This window comes from Hemicordylus capensis, chromosome 6, assembly GCF_027244095.1.
Source record: "Hemicordylus capensis ecotype Gifberg chromosome 6, rHemCap1.1.pri, whole genome shotgun sequence".
Lineage (NCBI taxonomy): Eukaryota > Metazoa > Chordata > Lepidosauria > Squamata > Cordylidae > Hemicordylus > Hemicordylus capensis.
This window is the reverse complement of record NC_069662.1, coordinates 96,649,047-96,667,150: the sequence shown is the minus strand read 5'-3', so window position 1 is coordinate 96,667,150 and position 18,104 is coordinate 96,649,047. Positions and strand designations below refer to the sequence as shown.

General features: G+C 44.3%; 1 protein-coding gene across 17 annotated transcripts in view; it reads left to right on the top strand.

The window, feature by feature from the left end:
* The window catches only part of LOC128331449 (CX3C chemokine receptor 1-like), a 64,202-nt gene extending 50,830 nt beyond the window's left edge, over positions 1-13,372 (top strand). For all 17 annotated transcript variants that reach the window (XM_053264876.1, XM_053264880.1, XM_053264878.1 and 14 more), the window contains one exon: positions 12,019-13,372. In XM_053264876.1, coding sequence (XP_053120851.1) covers positions 12,019-13,088 — 1,070 coding nt within the window. In that variant the 3' untranslated portion in view covers positions 13,089-13,372. The remainder of the gene's footprint in view (positions 1-12,018) is intronic.
* The last annotated feature ends 4,732 nt before the right edge of the window (positions 13,373-18,104 follow it).

The window sequence follows — 18,104 nt, the reverse complement described above, 5'->3', positions numbered from 1 at the left end:
TATGATAGCCTGAAGAAGACAAGCACCTGAAATGGAGAGTTTAAAATGATTGATGATTCTGAGCTCTCTCCCACCCGTACTCAGCCCATTTGGGGGCTCTCTGCTCAGGTGCAGGGAGACCCAAAATGGGCCGAGTATGACCAGTAATTTGGGTGGCAGGCGGGTGCCGTCCTCGTGAGTAGGCTGGTTGGAGACCACATGCACTCTCCCGCTGGCTCACAGTGGAGGTCACAGGTTGGAGGTGGCAACACTTCCACTGGACCTCCCTCCCCCCCGGTCACTGCTTACTCTCCCCCCTGCCTGCCATTTTCTCTCTCTGGCTGTCTGCCTGGCCAGCCATTTCCTCTCCCCCCCCCCGATGCCCACCACTTCCCCTTCCCGGCCACCCGTCTCTTGCCTCCTTGGCCACCGCTTTCTCCCCCGCCCCCAGCTGCTACTTTCTCTCCACCTCCAGCTGCCTGCCCATTCTCCTTTTCTTCCCTGCCACCACTGTCACTTTCCTCTCCCCCTTCCGGCATTTTGCTTGCGAACTCTTGTAAGAGCTGCCTCGCATGGGATTAGCCACGGGTACGCCTTCGAGAATTATATATATAGATGTATCCTGTAACAACTTGCTTCTCTTTCCTCTGTTAAGCCACAATATATTTTGCATGGCAACTGAATCCTCTGTTTGGGCAAGTAATAGTTGTTAGGGCCACCCTGGATTGGGATCATGTGGAGGGAAAGAGTTAAAGCATTCCTTCATGGTCCCTATCCTGACCCCTTCCCTCCTACGTCTGCTATTCAATAATCAAAACTCAAACACACAGGACCAATGACAGGCTTATTAACATAACACCTAGTTTGTCCTGGAATCTTGAATGGACTGAAAAAGAAGCCATGGATAATTTTTCTATGACTGGATGCACTTTTTCGGTGCATCTAATACCAGCAAGACAGGTGGCACTAATGTTGTACTCAACCAGCCATTTGCATTTGAGTGTGGTAGGGTACACTGTTCCCTCTAAGAGGGATTCTCAGATGTTGTTGACTACAACTCCCAGAATCCCCAGCTTCAATGGCTTTTGCTTGGGGATGATGGGAGTTGTAGTCAACAACGTCTGGGAATCCCTGTTAGAGGGAACACTGGTAGGGTAGGGTTGCCAACAGACTAGAACAGGGTTTCTTAACCTTGGGCCTCCAGATGTTGTTGGACTACAACTCCCATCATCCCCAGACATGGCCTTTGTGGTGGAGGATGATGGGAGTTGTAGTCCAACAACATCTGGAGGCCCAAGGTTAAGAAACCCTGGACTAGAAAATCTGCTCACATGATTTTAACAACACATTAACTGCAGAAATCAGCAGGTGAAGTTTTTTTTTTTTACAGCATGGAGATCCTGCATCACTAGCCACTCATTGTTTGCACATATCAAGCTGCTATTAAAGGTGCAGCTGCAGCAGCTGTTTGGTAGGCTTGATATAAGTTTGTTTGTCCCATGCCATGTTGCCTTGGTTTGGAATCAAGAGGGGAATCTTATCTTATTATCCTAGTTTAGCATGTAGGAAGGTCCCTTGCAGGTGGATCTACATTTGTAATTTTTTATTTATTACATTTATAAATCGCCTAACATCTAGATCTTAAGGCAATGTACACAACTTAAAGCAATAAATTAAACTAAATAAAAACAATTTAAACAATTTTAAAAGCATAATTTTTAGAGGTTTTAATTAAAAAACATTTTTAAATAGTTTTAGCAAAAGGCCTTAGAAAATGGGTGTGTCTTAAGTGATTTTTTAAAAGGCAGACAGACGGAAAAGCTCTTATACCGACAGATATAAGATACCACATTCCAAAGTCTCGGGGCAGCCACAAATTTGTATTTAAGTATTTATTTACATGTATATCCCACTGTTCTTCAAAGAAGCCCAGAGTGGTGTACTGTACATGAGTTTATGTTTATCTTCACAACAACCTTGTGAGGTAGGTTAGACTGAAAGATAAATGGCTGGTTCAGAGTCACCCAGTGAGTTTCATGACTGAATGGGGATTTGAACTTGGTTCTCCCCAGTCTCAGTCCAATACTCTAGCCACTACACTACACTACACTACACTACACTAGCTACACCACCAAATAAGGCCCAGTCCCACATCGCCACCAAACAAGCTGGTGGCAGCTGTAACTGAACTTCCCTACGTGATTTCAGTAAATAGCAGGGTTTATGACAAAGAGGGTGCTCTCTTTAATTAATCAAAACTGAGGTTTTGGTTGCAAGAGCATTAAGAACCCCCAGCCATTTGAAAGCCTTAAGTCTACTAGGACCCTGTCCCTGATAAAGCCACAAGAGCTGGAAATGCTATAAAAGGGTACTGATAAAACCCTGTATGCTCAAGTGTACTGCCGTTATAGAAAAAGGAATATTTTTCATCTTTGTTCTTTTTAAATAACTTCTTGCCTTTCTAGAAGAAGCCCCCTTACCTCCCACATCTCCCCTGAATCCAGAATGAAAAATAATACAGAAAGCAAAAGCATTAGGACAATAGATCTAGAGCTGAGATTAATACCGTATTTTATGGACTACAAGACTCACTTTTTTCCTCGAAAAATATCCGCCAAAATTCAGGAGCGTCTTATATGTTTTAACAGTTTAATATGTTAAAACTCTGAAAAAGTGGATTAAAATTAAGATGCGTCTTCTAGTCCGTAGCGTCTTATAGTCCGTAAAATACGGTAACCAGACCTTTAAAACTCATGATTGTTGTCTGAAGTCTAAACCACAGGGAATATACCACAAAAGAAAAAGAAACCATGAAGCTGATGAAAAGATAATATTTGGGAGTAAGTGTTATGACTGATATTTATATTTGATATTGCAAATAAACTTGGTTCATCTGGATTACATTTGTTCATTTACATTACATTAAAAAAATAATGTAATGTAAAGAATTGTTACATTACATTAAAGAAATAGTTGAGGTGTACTGGGCAACTTTCTCAAACCAATAAAAATATAAGGTTAGCTGACATCACAGGATAAATCAGGCTACAATCATATTGATTCCCCATGTAGAGAGAGAAAAACAAACCCCCTCCAACATGTTTACTGGAACCATTGTTATGATCCTGCAAATGAGTCTAGGTGAGCAGGAAACGATTCCCAAATAAAACAGAAAAAAATCAGGCTGTACAAGGTATGGCTCACCTCAAACCAAGGAGCAGCCTTATCTGCCACCGTTCTGAAAGTTGACCCTGCTTGCCATCTTGTTGTTTCCTCTAATTTAGCCAGCGTGGTGTAGTGGTTAGAGTGCTGGACGAGGACCGGGGAGACCCGAGTTCAAATCCCTATTCAGCCATGGGACTTGCTGGGTGACTCTGGGCCAGTCACTTCTCTCTCAGCTTAACCTACTTCACAGGGTTGTTGTGAAAGAGAAACTCAAGTATGTAATACACCGCTCTGGCCTCCTTGGAGGAAGAGTGGGATAGAAATGTAATAATAATAATAATGTAGATACTTAGCATCCCATGGCTGACACAACTAGACTAAATTACTCATGAGTAGTCCCATTGACATTAATGAGACAAGTGAAGTTAGTCACTTATTTAGTGTCTTTTCATTAAAACTGAAAATAGCCTTTAAGCCAAACATTCCGTTTAAGAGGTTTTCAAAGTTCAAGATGTAATTGTTTTATTTGTCTTTTGCAAAGTAACCTTACTTTCTATCTCCAGAAACCCTCCCTTGCCCAAGACCTGGTTTCCAATTCAATTCTTCATTGAATTTAGAGTAAGGAATGCTGATGAAACAGCTGATTCAGAAGTATTATTTCATAGCAGAGTCTTCTGGCATTGTAAGACAGCTATTAGCTTTTTGAGAGAGAGAAGATATTGTATTGTTTCCCGCCTTTGCCTCTGGCCATAGGGTTTTGCATAGCATGGGAAGTGAAGCCTCTTCCACTTTCAGATCTCTTAAATGTTGTTAATTCTTTAATGGTGTCTATTCTAAACAGCAATCTATCACCTGCAGTCTGTCAAGCAGCCAAAGGGCTTCAGATCTTCTGCTTAATGATTTTATTTTAACTTTTATATACTACAGTCACACACACATACATAGCTTGTATTGCACTTGTGGTGATGAAGTCTGGATGCTAATGTGTCAGGGAAGAGAGGTGGGCAAGGGAGAAGGGAGAATGGAAAGCTGGAGAGAGTGAGACAGACATATTCTCAGTGAGATGATATTCTCCACGTGTCCTCATTTACATGGAATTGTCCCGGACATCAGGTGACTGTCTCAGATAAATGGCAGTCCCAGAGAATCATGAATTTCATTGCTGTTATCCACCTCTGTCTGTTCACCCACTTGCCTGCCTCCTCCATATAAAAAGACACTTTCCAGTGCATCCTGCAAAGAGGCAGAGATGGAACAATCATCTTCCCCGGCCATTACCAAGGAAGCACGGTCACTGCCACATCTGCTCTAGGGGAGGAGACAGCCTCTGATAACAGCCATGCTCCTTGCAAGCAGCTAATTAATTAATTCTGTCAGCAACTAATTATCTGAAAAGGAAGGCGGGGGGAATATTAACCCCCACTCTCCATAGTATCTTGCCTAAAAGTTCTGCTGTCACACTGTTGGTGAAACTGCCTCGAAGGTGTTTGGTTGGCACCCCCAGTTCAGGCGAATGTGGGGAATTTAGCTCAAGAGTTCCATAGTTCCAATCAGCCTTAATTTGTGCAAGCGTATGAACTCAAGAGAATCGACTAGAGAGAGAAGTTTTAATTAACAAAAAGGAGTTTATGAAAGAAATATAATTTACTAGGTGGTCCTAACATAAAAGCAGTACAAATATGTTTTAAAATAAGGCACATTTAGCTTAAAGTTTCAAATTATGTGTAAAAATTCCCAGGCGGGCTAGAGAGGTACTTTAAAATAGAGGGCAAGATTTCAGAAATAAGAGAAAGGGATAGGTTCAGCCCTGAAGAAGCTGGGCAAGAGGCTATATCACCTGTCCTGAAGAGGGGAACACCAAGGTGGTCTGCTGGAGTTTCTTGTTGCAGTCTGATGGGGTCCCGCATGAGAGGCACTGAGATGTTTCGCAGTGAAGCACACTGGGTCATGCAGTTAGGGATACTTTTATCCCAAAACATGCCTTGAGGGCACTTTTCTTTTGTCATACTTTGCTGAACAGGATAGCCCATACAGGCTTCTTCAGAATGCATTGTGTCTAATTGTTCTTCCTGAGTAGGAAGGTGTGTGAATCGCCTATTGTATTCAAGGCTGATTGTGAGGACAATTGGACTGTGCAGGTGCGGTAAAAGACTATCCTGTGCTGGGAAGGGCTTCCCAATAGTTTAATCAAGAGTTTTGATGGGCACCTCTTCAAAGTTACATTACTGACTCATCCCTATTGTAATGGAGTCTGCTGTCTTATCTGCCTTCCTTTCCTGGCCTGAGTGCTTCATTAACAACAGGTGTTATCTGAGAGGAAGAGAGGAGTTTAGATTTCATTCCAAGTCCAAAATGAACTTGAATGCCAGACACTTGCAGTTGCTAGTTCTGGAGTCTGCTTAGCCAGGACCCCCTCACAGAAAGAGGGAGTGTGGATCTAATCCCCTTTCCAGTTTGTGGGGCTTGCAGCCAAATCTAGGGGCAACCAGTCCACTGCCAACTAAGAGACTTGACCTCATGTATAACATAGAGTGGGAGCTCACATTGTGGTGCAGCTCCTGAGCATAGCAAAAGTGCAGTCTCCAAGCCTGAAGATGCAGTTGCAACCAGGGAGGCTTCTGGAAGCAGGCAGAATAAGCTCAGCTGGTAACAACACTCACCACTTTCAGTCCACATCTCTTTTTTGCCTTTGGCAATGGGGACAGAGGTCAAGCAGCATGCTTCTCCTGCTGGCTGGCTGGCTATAGCTAAGCTCAGAGCCCTCCTCTTGCAGATTCCTACAGGGTAACATTTTGAAAACAGTGGCAACAGTGCATGCATGACTGATGGGGCAAGGAGCATAGGCTTGACGGAACTGCAAATGGAAGCCAGGGTGACCCACTGGGCTCTGGAGTTTCGTCTACGGTCTGATCTTCAGCTTAGCCAAGCATTTGATCGGTAGGCTTGGGAAATACACCACCCTGAGCCATTTGTTGGAAGGGCAGTATAGAAATCAAATGAATGAATGAATGAATGAATGAAAAGAACAGTGGGGTGAATGCAACAACAAAATCCTCTGCTGGGCCTATTGATTTGAGGCTGCCATCCTATGTACGCCCACTAGGAACTTAATTCTAGGGCTGGGGTCATGGCTGGCCATAGATAGTGCCCTAGGTGATAAATAGTGCCAGGGTGAGGAGTACCTTTGGCACCCTACCCCCTGGTTAGTCTATCAGTCTAACCAAGTTGTGCTGCTAGTGCAGGTCTGCAAAACCTAGTAGTGTAACAGGCCTTACTCCCAACTTTCCCAGCAATGCCCATGAAAAGGGTCCAGAGTCACCTCTCAGTAATTTGCTGCTTTCCTGCCAGTGCTCTCCTACTCACACTGAAGACTCACAGGCCTTCTGCAGCTGCTGCTTCTTTTTCAGTCATGTTCCCCTCCATCCTTTCGCTAACCTCTCTCTCTCTCTCTCTCTCTCTCTTACTGTGAGAGTGAAACCAGGCAGAGAAAACTCTTCCCTGGTTCTTCCCTTGCCCCCAGCTCATGGCAGACTCTACATTCAACAAACAATGAGCTGCCAAGCTCAGCTCAGTGTCCCCTTCAGGTAGGCATGCTGGGCAGCAACCCCGCTTGCCCCAGTTGGGATGTATGAGTCTTGCCCCAGATCAGCCCCAGTTGGGATGTATGAGTGTTCTCACCCTGCAATGTGATCTCCATCCAACCTCACTAGTCGCCATGTCCCCTTCCCCCTCATTTACGCTGAGATAGGAGTGAGAAGAGAGGTGCCACACCCTTTGGAGGGAATCTCACAGAGGGGCAGAAGTGTCATTTGCCGTATGAGGAAGGTCAATGGTGGAAGCGATCGAGATGAAAGCTAGCTTTCATGTGTGTTCCCACAAAGGTTCCCACGGAGCCAGCACATTCATGTCACCTACATTTGCCCACTTGTTGCCACACATGAGGCTGTGTTGAAAGCCACATCCTGTTCTTACTGTGCTGAAGGCACACTTGCTTTGGCCAAGCCGATGCAATAGATACAGCAGACCATCTCTAGCAAAAGGGCGTAGCTGAGGTGGGAAAATAATACTCTTCGTGTTAAATGTCTCTGAACAGCCTGTTGTGTGGTTTCAGGTCTGTGGGAAATATCAACGTTAGACTGCTGAGTTTCAACATTTTAGACAGGGGCAGGTTTTCTTTGGTGAATATGAATGAACCTCCCAGAACAAGTCAAGCCAGGGTTTCCTCAAACTTCTGACAGCTGAGGCTATGATTCAGGGCCAGTGCCATGGGTTGGCATTGTTGGGCAGCTGCCAAGGGCCCAATGCTGTGTCTCTGGCCTTCATGTGGCAGTGGTGGAGTGATCCTCTCAGGGTCCACTCAGGTAGGGAAAGGTCCATAGAGAGCAGTTTGCTAAGGGTCCTCTGAAACCTGAAGCCTGCATTACTGCAATTAAACACATGGCTGCTGCCAAAGACAGCCAGTAATCCCCAAATGACAGGCAGCCTCTTCTGTGGATGAGTACTTTGGGCTCATAGGAACTTTTAGTTGTTTAATTAATGTGTTTCTCACACCATACTAATGTGCCTTTGGCACACAGTTTAGAAGTTGCTGGGTCAAGTATTAGAATACCTTGTTTGTTTGTTTGTTTGTTTGTTTACATGATATAATTAATTTCTAAATAGTATTTTGCCAAAATATACTTCCTCCATGAAAGCCACCAGAGAAGAATGATTTAAAAACTTAGGACAGAAACCAAAGTCAGGCACTTTTGCATTGTGTTGATTTCAATGGGGGTGTTAGGCACATACTTAAATTTCTTCCATTGAAATAAATAGGACTTAATAATACTTAACTGCCTAAGCTCCATGCCAAGGACTACAATGGGGCACAAGTGGCCCTATTTTCTCTGACAGCTGTAGATATTTTGCAAGTTGGTTGGTGAATGGGTAATTTCAGTGGCTTTTATCTTATAGGTCTTGCAAAGTAAGGATTGTCATCATCTCAAAGGGCAACGAGTTTGTTATCATAATTTAATTTCTTAGTATTATGTGTTGTCAGAAAAACCCAGACCTGTCAGTAGACTTCTTGGTACTAGAAATATTGTTCAAACCATGATCTTGACAAGGAGACAGCAGAAATGAGGACACAGGTTCCTCCCCACCAACACGCCACGCAATTTTCTCCATTAGGTCTTCGTGACTACTTATTCATTACGTCTCAGTGACTACTTATGATACAAATTTAAAGAGATGAGTTAGCCAATTATGAAACTCTTTCAACTCATCTAGTTTGGCCCTTATCTAAGCAGGAGCATAGCAAAGTTGGACTGTGCCCTAGAACAAGAAGTGAAGATGAACTTCTGCCTCCCCACACCTGTGTCAGGGCGGTGGGGGAGAGAGCGAGCAAAGAGCAAGATGTTGCTCAACTGGTGGGCTCTTTCTCTCTCAGTGACCCAGGGATATTTGTTCCCCCTTGTTCAATTTTATCTACACCCCCAATCATAAGCACTTTGGACCTTGTTTTGTATGGTCAAGTATCCAGACTGCTTGGGACTGGAAGTGTTCCGGATTTTGGACTTTTCTGGATTTTGGAATATTTTCCCTCATGGTCCCTCAGTCCAGATCTTTCCCCCTCTCCTTACCCCTTGGCTCTAGCCATTTATTTTCCACCTTACTTCCGCCTTTGGTCTTTCCACGCTTGGCCTCCAGCTGTCTCTTCCTCTTCTCCCATTGCCTAACATGGAGTGTGCTCACACCGCAGAGGCTCTTCTGGGCTCTCTGTTGGAAGGGGAGCAAGGCAGGCAGCCTCACAGCCATGATAAGATGCATACCGACACCCTCGCAACTGGGGTGAACGCAGTGCCGGCAAACAAGCTTAAAAGTGAAGAATGCGCCAAAACATGTGGCGCACGGCTCGGAGCAGCAGCGCACTGCTGGGAGCTGCTGGAAAGTTACCAAGCCAAGTGAGCTGAGGCATTTTGTTTTGTTATGGTGTGGTGTCTGGATTTTGGAGCTGTCCGGATTTTGGATGTCCGGATAAGGGATACTCGACCTGTAAAGGGGGAAATTTGATTTCCTCATCACTAATGGTATATGGCAGGAAAGTGTTTCTACAGTTAACATGTTTGGCTTGGATTTTGTGGGTATGGAAATAGCACAGAATTAGAGGAAGTAGATTGTAAATGACATCATAAAAGCTTCAAAAAACCACCACCACACAACAACCACTCAGAAGAATGGCGTGCTATAATTACCGAGATGCACAAGCTGATTCAGCTGCCTACATATTATGAAAACAAGTGGGTTTTGTTTTAACAAAGGCCTAAGAAGTTAAGGTATCTGAGTGTAACAATCCTCAAATGTCCCTTCTTGTACACAAGGAACATATTCAGAGTGGAGTATCCCCAGTTAATTGTACTAATACAAAACATACTATATCTTCTGACCATTGAGGCAGTTGAAGGGATTTTCAGCAGCAAAATGTTATGTCCAGTGTAGTTTACCTGCAATGGTCGTGGTTGTCTCTTTTACACCACTACATTTACATCAGCCCTTTGGAATTAAGCTGTCCTAAACACACTGGCTGACAGCCAGACCAAATTACTCCTGAGTAGTCCTATTGAAATTCAGCAGTCTTTTAAGTGTAATTCCTGAGTAGTACTACTGAGTAACTTAGTTTGAATATCAGTCGTTGTCTTAGACATTCTACTGAAACCAAAAGAGCTTAATTCCAAGTACATATTGTTTCACATTGCTCCCCACAGAAGCAGTAGGAAACTCTTGACAGGGTAACTTTGCTTTGGAACAGAAGACTGGAGACTTATGGGCGCTTTCCAGACTACATGCTGTTCAGCAGTAAAATGCTTTGGCTTGGCAGGATCATTTTGAAAATGTAAATAGCTCACGCAACCCTCCTACAACAGGAATATACAGCTATTTATTTGCGACGCACATGCAACGTTGTAGGACTAAAATGCAAGGATAAAATCTGAAAGAAGGCATCGGAAATGTGAACAGCACCTTGCCGACAATGCAGGGACTGTGATGTCGAAAAACAGGCAGTATGGAAGCACACTTTGTGGACAGTAGTGTTGTCGGGCTTCCCCACCCTCCTCCACAAAAGAGGGTTGTTTACCTGGTCAAACGGCAACAACCCCAGCAATTCCCTCCCAGAAGATCGGAAGGGCTTGGAGAGTGTTTGCCCCACAACTGCAGCCCTGTGTCGAAATGCTAGCAATGGGGGTGGAGTTGGAGGAAATGGTCCCTTGGGAGGCCAGAGATTGGGTGGCCAATCCATTGGCCTAGCCAAAGAAGAAGGAGCAAGCTGGAAGGGGGAGGGAGTGTCCTAAATGTAGGGTTTTATTTAAGGCAGGGGCTGCCAAAGATGAGACGATAAGCAGAGATAGAGGTTGTTGGTCTGGTGGACTCCTGGAGAGGAGCATGGAGCTTTATTCCTTCCCACTGATAGGTGAAGGAATGGAGTGAATATACTTCCCTCCTCCCCAACTCTGAGGCAATGCCCGTGCCTGTAATTTAGTGTGAGAAGGCATGAAGGTTAATCGGGGGAGTCCTCCTCCCTAAATATGGACAAGCGTGTAATCTGGAAAATGCCATGGTATCTATGTAATAATCTACAGCACTGTTGCAAATATACAGGTTGGGCAGCGATTACAGGGTGCAGAAAAAAAGCATGCAGCCAGCACTTGATTCTTCACATCTATTTAGCCAACATGCAAGTCCCAAGCTGCTGCTTCTCTTGCATACATTCTGCCAGACTCACTTTAGAGCAGGGCTGCACAATTTGGGCCCTGTTGGTAGACTACAACTCTGATCATCTCCAGCCACGGGTAGCCAGTAGTCAGGGATGATGGGAGTTGTAGTCCAACAACAGTAGAAGTGCCCAAGTTCTGCAGATCTGCTTTAGAGGAACGAAACTGGCAAACTCCTACAGATGGGTGTGATTTGCATTTCAGCTGCTGCTGTTTAGTGTTAAGTGTCTGTTTTAGTTGCTTGGAAGCTGTCTGCTTCTTTGCTGAAAAACTCATGCACAGGGGTGTGCATCTTCCCAACACTGTTTTCTAAAGCGAATGGCAAACAACAGAAACGCAGCTATGTATATAAATACAGCTAACAGTATGTAAAGTATATAATATATAACAGGTAATGTTGCTGGATCTCACTGATATGATTACAGCAGGATAAATAAAATTTGGTGGGGATATGCTCTGAGTGATCATGCAGAAAGGCCCATGCTGGTCTGATGGTCCCTCACCTGTCTGCATGGCTGATGAGAATGACCACAACACCAATGAAATAAATGGGGCCTACATAACCCTGTGAGCAAGGAAAGTCAGAGTTATTATACTGGTGTTCTAAAAGGGCTGTTTCTTGTGCCCCTGCTCTAGAACAGGAGTGCTGAACCAAGAATAAGCTCCTATGAAAAGGCACCTATGAGTTCTCACACAGGTACTTGTCTGGGCACTCAGATTATTATCCGAGATCTTTCTCCAGGTAGTTATGAAGTTCAGGGTTAAGAGTCTCACTCCACCATACCATAGCCCTGCCCCAAACTGGGCTCCCCATGACTACTTTTTGAAAAGGAATAAGATATGGGGAATTCCAAACATGGAGCATGCATGTAACATTTGTGAAATCAGTGGAACATTAGGATTTTAACAATGCACTTTAGTTCCATTCATTATCTTTGCTGGATCATACCCAGGCCCAAAGCTGAAGGTGTTCAGTATCTGAAATATTGAACACCTTCAGTATGAGGGGCTTGAAGATGCTACCAAAAAGCTTTTTAACACAGCACACCTAATTGCTCTACAGCTGAAAAACTTGTGTCCCCCTCCCTGACTAACTGCTTCTCTTAAATTTTCTGTTTCACACCAGTATTCATCTTGACTGAAGAAGTGATGGAGACAACCACCGCGTTTGCCTATGAAGAATTTGTTGTATGTGATAAAATGGACATCCAGCTATTTGGGAAAGTCTTTCTGCCTGCACTCTATGCCCTTGTGTTCATTGTTGGGCTAGTGGGGAATCTCCTGGTGATTTTGACCATTATGAAAGGTGGACGCAAAAAGAACATCACAGACATATTTCTCTTGAATTTGGCCATCTCTGATCTTCTCTTTGTGATTTCTCTTCCTTTTTGGGGTTCATATATTGTATCTGGATGGACTCTTGGGAACCTTCCATGTAAAATAGTTGCCTCTTTTTATTCTGTGGGCTTTTTTGGAGGCCTGTTTTTTATCACTGTCATAAGCATCGATAGGTACCTGGCGATTGTCCGTGCAACATTTTTTATGAAAGCTAGAACAGTCAGCCATGGCTTTTTAACCAGTCTTTTAGTATGGTCACTAGCCATATTGTTTGCAGCACCCCAGTTTGTGTTTGTGCGAAAGTTAGAGGGCACATGTGCACCTCAATACCCAGAAGCTCTGGAAAAAATCTGGCCATATTTCAGCAACATAGAAACCAATGTCATAGGATTTCTCCTGCCAATGTGCATCATGAGCATCTGCTACCTCAGAATCATCAAAACCCTACTCTCCTGCAAAAATAACCGGAAAAAGAGAGCCATAAGACTGATTTTACTGGTAGTGATTATTTTTTTTATATTCTGGACCCCATACCATGTATCAATTTTTCTACATATATTAAGGCTCTGTGAGTTCTTTGAGGACTGCAGCACATTAAGGTTTTTAGATTATACCATGCAGGTGACTGAAGCACTAGCTTTCAGTCACTGTTGTCTTAACCCAATCATCTATGCTTTTGCTGGAGAAAAATTCAGAAAGTACATTTCTCACCTGGTTCTCAAATGCCTCTCATTCATTTGTTTCTGTGGGCCTTGCAGCCAGTATCGTGGTACATCCTCCATTACCATTCCAGAGCCTCCCATGAGCAGCATCCGGACCCAGAATACCAGTGAACAAGATGGCTCTGTCCTTCTCTGATGGATTAGTACAGATGAATATTCAATAGACTGAGTGTGCAGCTATAAAGTGTCTTAAATGTGAGCATATCTATTGTTTTTCACACTGACAAAGCAGCAACATTTATGCACAGCATGTACATGTCCATACTTTTTATGCTGTTCAGAGGCAAAATGTGTTTGGCACAACCTGAAATGATGTAAATATCCTAGCTTTTTGTAGATTACTTATTAGTGTGTGGCTACACAATTATGATTAATAACAATAGCTAATATGAATCACTAATAGAAGTCATATTGTTTGAAGCTGTTTTGTTCTTAATTTGTACCCCACTACTATTAGTGTCTTGTGGTGGTGGGTGAAAGGGGTCATCTCTGGCGGCTTGAAGAACTCGCAACAGCATTGCAGGAAGCTTGAGTTCCTACAATGAGTAGAGCTACAGTAACTCCCTGTCTACCAGTTCTTGGCACAGCTATAAATTCCCTGGACAGCTGATGGAGTAGGTATACGTCCTCCTCCCACCCCCGCTCCACTTCTTCCCCCAAATTCTCCCATTGAGTCCTTTTGTCAGGAGAAGAGGATCTGTGTTTCTAAAAGCAAAGCAGGACACTTCAGACAGCTGCTGCTGAAGCAAAGTGAAGTTGTCTGAAGCCAAGCCATGTAAAGCTTAGATCCTGCTTCAGATGACAGCCTAAACAAGCATGGGAAATGAGCAGCAGGGAAGATCTCCACTCTCTGGCTCCAAGTTTGAAGATCTGCATCATAGAAATTTGGGCAGGGGGCAAGGAAGGGAAATTAACATGAAGGACCCTCAGGGTTCCCCATGGGAATTGCCCTCCACATTTTCAGGATGCAGCCCTTCAAAAGCACCCTTGGAGCCTAGCAAGGAAGATTTTCTCCCTTGTGTGTCTATTGTCAATTGCCAAAACTTTGCCTCAAAAGTGAGGTTGAAAACCTCCAAAGCAGGTTGAAACAAAGTGTAATATGCAGCTGAAGCAGCAAGACAAATCAAAACACATTCACACACCACAGATTTCCAAAGTGGCTTCTGAAGTGAATAGTTTTCCTGATCACAAACTTAGTAAAAGCTATGCTATCACAAAGGAAAGGACACAATAGCTGACATAATGCACAACCTTTATGGGGACAGGATGGCTTGTGAGTGCAGCTGTGGAACTGGAAGCTGCAGTTAGAACCCCTGCTAACTTGGCAAAGAGGCACCTTTTAACATGGTGATTCTCTTTATTTAGCAGGGGGAGAGCAACTGGCCCTATCTACCCCCAGCACAGTACTTCCAGTGACTGTTGCTGGTGTCTGTCTTATGTTTCTTTTTAGAATGTGAGCTCTTTGGAGTCAGGGTTTCATCTTTCTTATTTATTTATTTATTTATTTATTTATTTCTCTGTGTAAACCGCTCTGAGCCATTTTTGGAAAGGCAGAATAGAAATCGAATAAATAAATAAATAAAATAGAGAGACGCAGTTGTGCTATGGGCATAAATGCATCTTCCCCCATTTGCCACAATGGGAAGAAACACAGTACACTTCTAGCACAACCACAATTCTCTGTAGCAAATGCCGCTGCTTCCAGCTCTGCAGCAATGGTATTGTAAGGCACGCCCATCCCTGTAGAGGCTGTGCGTCATGTCAGCCAATGCTCTGTGAGAAATGAGTCAATAGCAGGTGCTCTGCTGATACATCTCAAGTGATATGAAGCTGTTCGTGATTGACACTAGCTCTGTTGTGGACCATAAATAAAGGACATGGTGTTTTGCTATTATTTGAAAGAGGAAGAGGGAAGGGAGGGGAAAAGTTATCCTTACAGTTGCTTTTCTAAAATGTTATTTGATGTGAAAGAGGAAGAGTCATTTTGTGGTGAAGGCAGAAGTTGCATCCATACAATAACAGAAAAGGACTAAGTTTGTAAAATGGGAAACAAAATTGCACTGGGTGCATGCATGGAGGTGTGGTGAGACCTCAGCAAAGAGGACAGACGAGACTGTGTTCACCACTTCTGTTTTTCCCCTCAGGCTCAGTGGTGCTCATTTTTCAAAAAGTTGCTGATAAAGACTGTTTCTTAGGAAACTCGTGAAGCAAAATGCTAGAGCAGCTTTGCTTGAGATAGCCTGTTGGTTGCATCTTTCTAGCTTTTGTTGTTGTTTTTGGCTTGCCAACAAGCTGGTGTAATATAATTGCATTATATATGCATATATCCAGTTTCATTCTGACGTCTCAACACTCAAAGTAGAGGTCTCACTTCAATAAAGTTAGCATCCTTGCTCTTCCTGGAAAATGGGAGAGGTAAGGAGAAAGAGAGAGCACTGAATTCCCACCTTCCAATACAGGCTATATGTCCAGAGCATATATGCCATATTTCACTGCGATAACTAGTTATATCATGTTAACATACATGCATCTAAGCATAGGATGCAAAATGACAAGCTAAATCAAAGGCCTCAACTTGGCCAAATATCTTCATTTGAAATAAGTGGCAGAGAAATGTTCACAGGGGTGTTGGTATGATACACGGGATATTTAGCAAAATTCTTCACGAGTTGCCACAGAAAGCACTTTTGCTGATAAACAGAGGGCTATATTTTTTTAAAACAAAATTTATTTTACATTTATATCGTGCTCTTCCACCAAGGAGCCCAGAGCGGTGTACTACATACTTGAGTTTCTTCTTTCACAACAACCCTGTGAAGTAGGTTAGGCTGAGAGAGAAGTGACTGGCCCAGAGTCACCCAGCTGGTTTCATGGCTGAATGGGGATTTGAACTCGGGTCTCCCCGGTCCTAGTCCAGCACTCTAACCACTATACCACACTATAAATCTAAGAGTATGATAGAAAAGGGATGAAGCAGGCACTTATGGAAACTCCGGCCACAATGTGTTTATTATAGCCAGTAGTTACCATATAACCAGCACAAATGAGCGAAAACCTCTCAGCAAGAAGGAATGCTGGCATAAGCACCACCGCCCTTGCCACTGCCAGTACTACCCCTCTCCCTTCTCGCAGGGCTGGCTTCACCTTCCAGCCATGAAGCAATCAGTGCTTGAAGCAGTAAAGCCAGAGCTTGCATGCAGCAGCAGTTTCTCCTCATAATGCTAGCTCCACAGCATTGTCTTCCTTATAGTGAGGGCAGAGGCGGCTTCTATTTGGGCAGTCCCCCCAGGGTGTGCCCCCCCCCCGCTTGCCCGCAGTGGCACCTTGCCACTGCTCCTGCCATCTGCCACCCACTTGCTGCTTGTCAGGGTTCAGAAGCAGGAACCCCTTGTAAGCAGTGGTGGCAGGAGTGGCTGGTTGACAGGGCAGCAAGTGTGCCATATGGCAGGGAGAGGAAGAGGAGGGAGGCAGGGAGTTATTCACGCATGGCTTCATGCTGTGGGGTAAATGTTGAGCAAAGCCACTTCAGATTACACTCCGGGCATTGAGGGAAGCAGCCCCTCCCCTCTGCTCTTTGGTTTTGTTTTGGTGCAAGTTCACATGGCAGGCGTCCATGTTTTCCTTCTAGCCAATTTTATGGGGAGAGATTACTAAAGAGCTACATCTGCATTTGTAAAGAGAGTAGCTTTCTTAGCATGCTAATGATTCTACATCAGTGCCTCCGGCATTTTCAGGAAAAGTGGCTTAAAACCAGCATTTTAATAACCCGGAGATACACAAAGATAAGCTAGAATTTGCAAGACAAAATCCAATTTGTGTGTGGAGTGGGTCCAAGGATCTCAAAGGGACTTGGGGGTAAGTTTGGCTGGTGTATGAATGCACACACTCTCTCCCGAAGGAAATTTGGGGTAGAAGCCCTGTCTGTAAAGTCTCCAGATGAGTGAGGCAGCCCCCAGACTGCTGGGCAGCTCATGCAGCTTTTTAAGCTTTTAAATGGAGATATATTATTTCTACTTTTAATTTTTATTTTATTTGTACATTGTTTTAATGATATTGTAATCTGCTTTGGGATTGTTTTAATTAAAAAAAGGTATAGAAATAGAAACATAAATAAATATAAATAAAATGTTCCAAGGATGCCTTGAAACTCTCACACACAGAAACATACTCAGTCACTCTCCACCCTTCAGCAAGTTTGTCTGCTTTGCTCCATTTCAAGAGCAAATGACAAGTTTGTAGGGTTGTGCAAACAGGTTCGACAAACGTGTTTGACGTTGAACCTGTTCAGTTCGACAGTTTGGGGTATAACTGTAACATCCCCTGTTGGGTCCTACTCCAGACCGAACACCACCCGACTGTTCGGGGGGTGGGGGCGTTCACGGATAATTTTTTCATTTTAAAAAAAAATTAAAAATTGACTTACCCCCTTTGGGGGAATTGTTGGAGGCAATTGGCCTCTGAGTGGCCTGGGTCACACATACCACAGCCCCTGGGGGACCCCAAATCCTCTTTAGTCTATCCTGGGTGGTGTGGTCACCCAGCGGAGCATGATGATGCTTAATTTGCAGGGGAAGAGAGGCCTCCAAAGGCCTTTAGGTCCAGGCTTCAAATTTACCTAGGTGCACCTCTGTTTGCAAGGGAGAGAAAGGAAGCAACCAACTAACGAGCACTTCGTTCACCAGCTGGGAAAGGCCAATGGTTGGCATGTTCGCATTCCAGTGTTGGCCACACCACTTTTGCTGGCAGCAGAAGCAGGCTGGTTCACTGGCGTCAAGGGGCATGACCAGCATTGGGACATAATGTGCCACCTGCCTCTCCCAGCTGGAGAGCACCTTGTTCACTGATTGGGTGCCCTGAGGAGTTGAGGGGGTGGTCAAGGGGCCCTCTAGGCGGCAACTAGGCACCAGCCTGGAGAGGAGAGCTGGTCTTGTGGTAGCAAGCATGACTTGTCCCTATAGCTAAGCAGGGTCTGCCCTGGTTGCATATGAATGGGAGACTTGATGTGTGAGCACTGAAAGATATTCACCTCAGGGGATGAAGCCTCTCTGGGAAGAGCAGAAGGTTTCAAGTTCCCTCCCTGGCTTCTCCAAGATAGGGCTGAGAGAGATTCCTGCCTGCAACCTTGGAGAAGCTGCTGCCAGTCTGTGAAGAC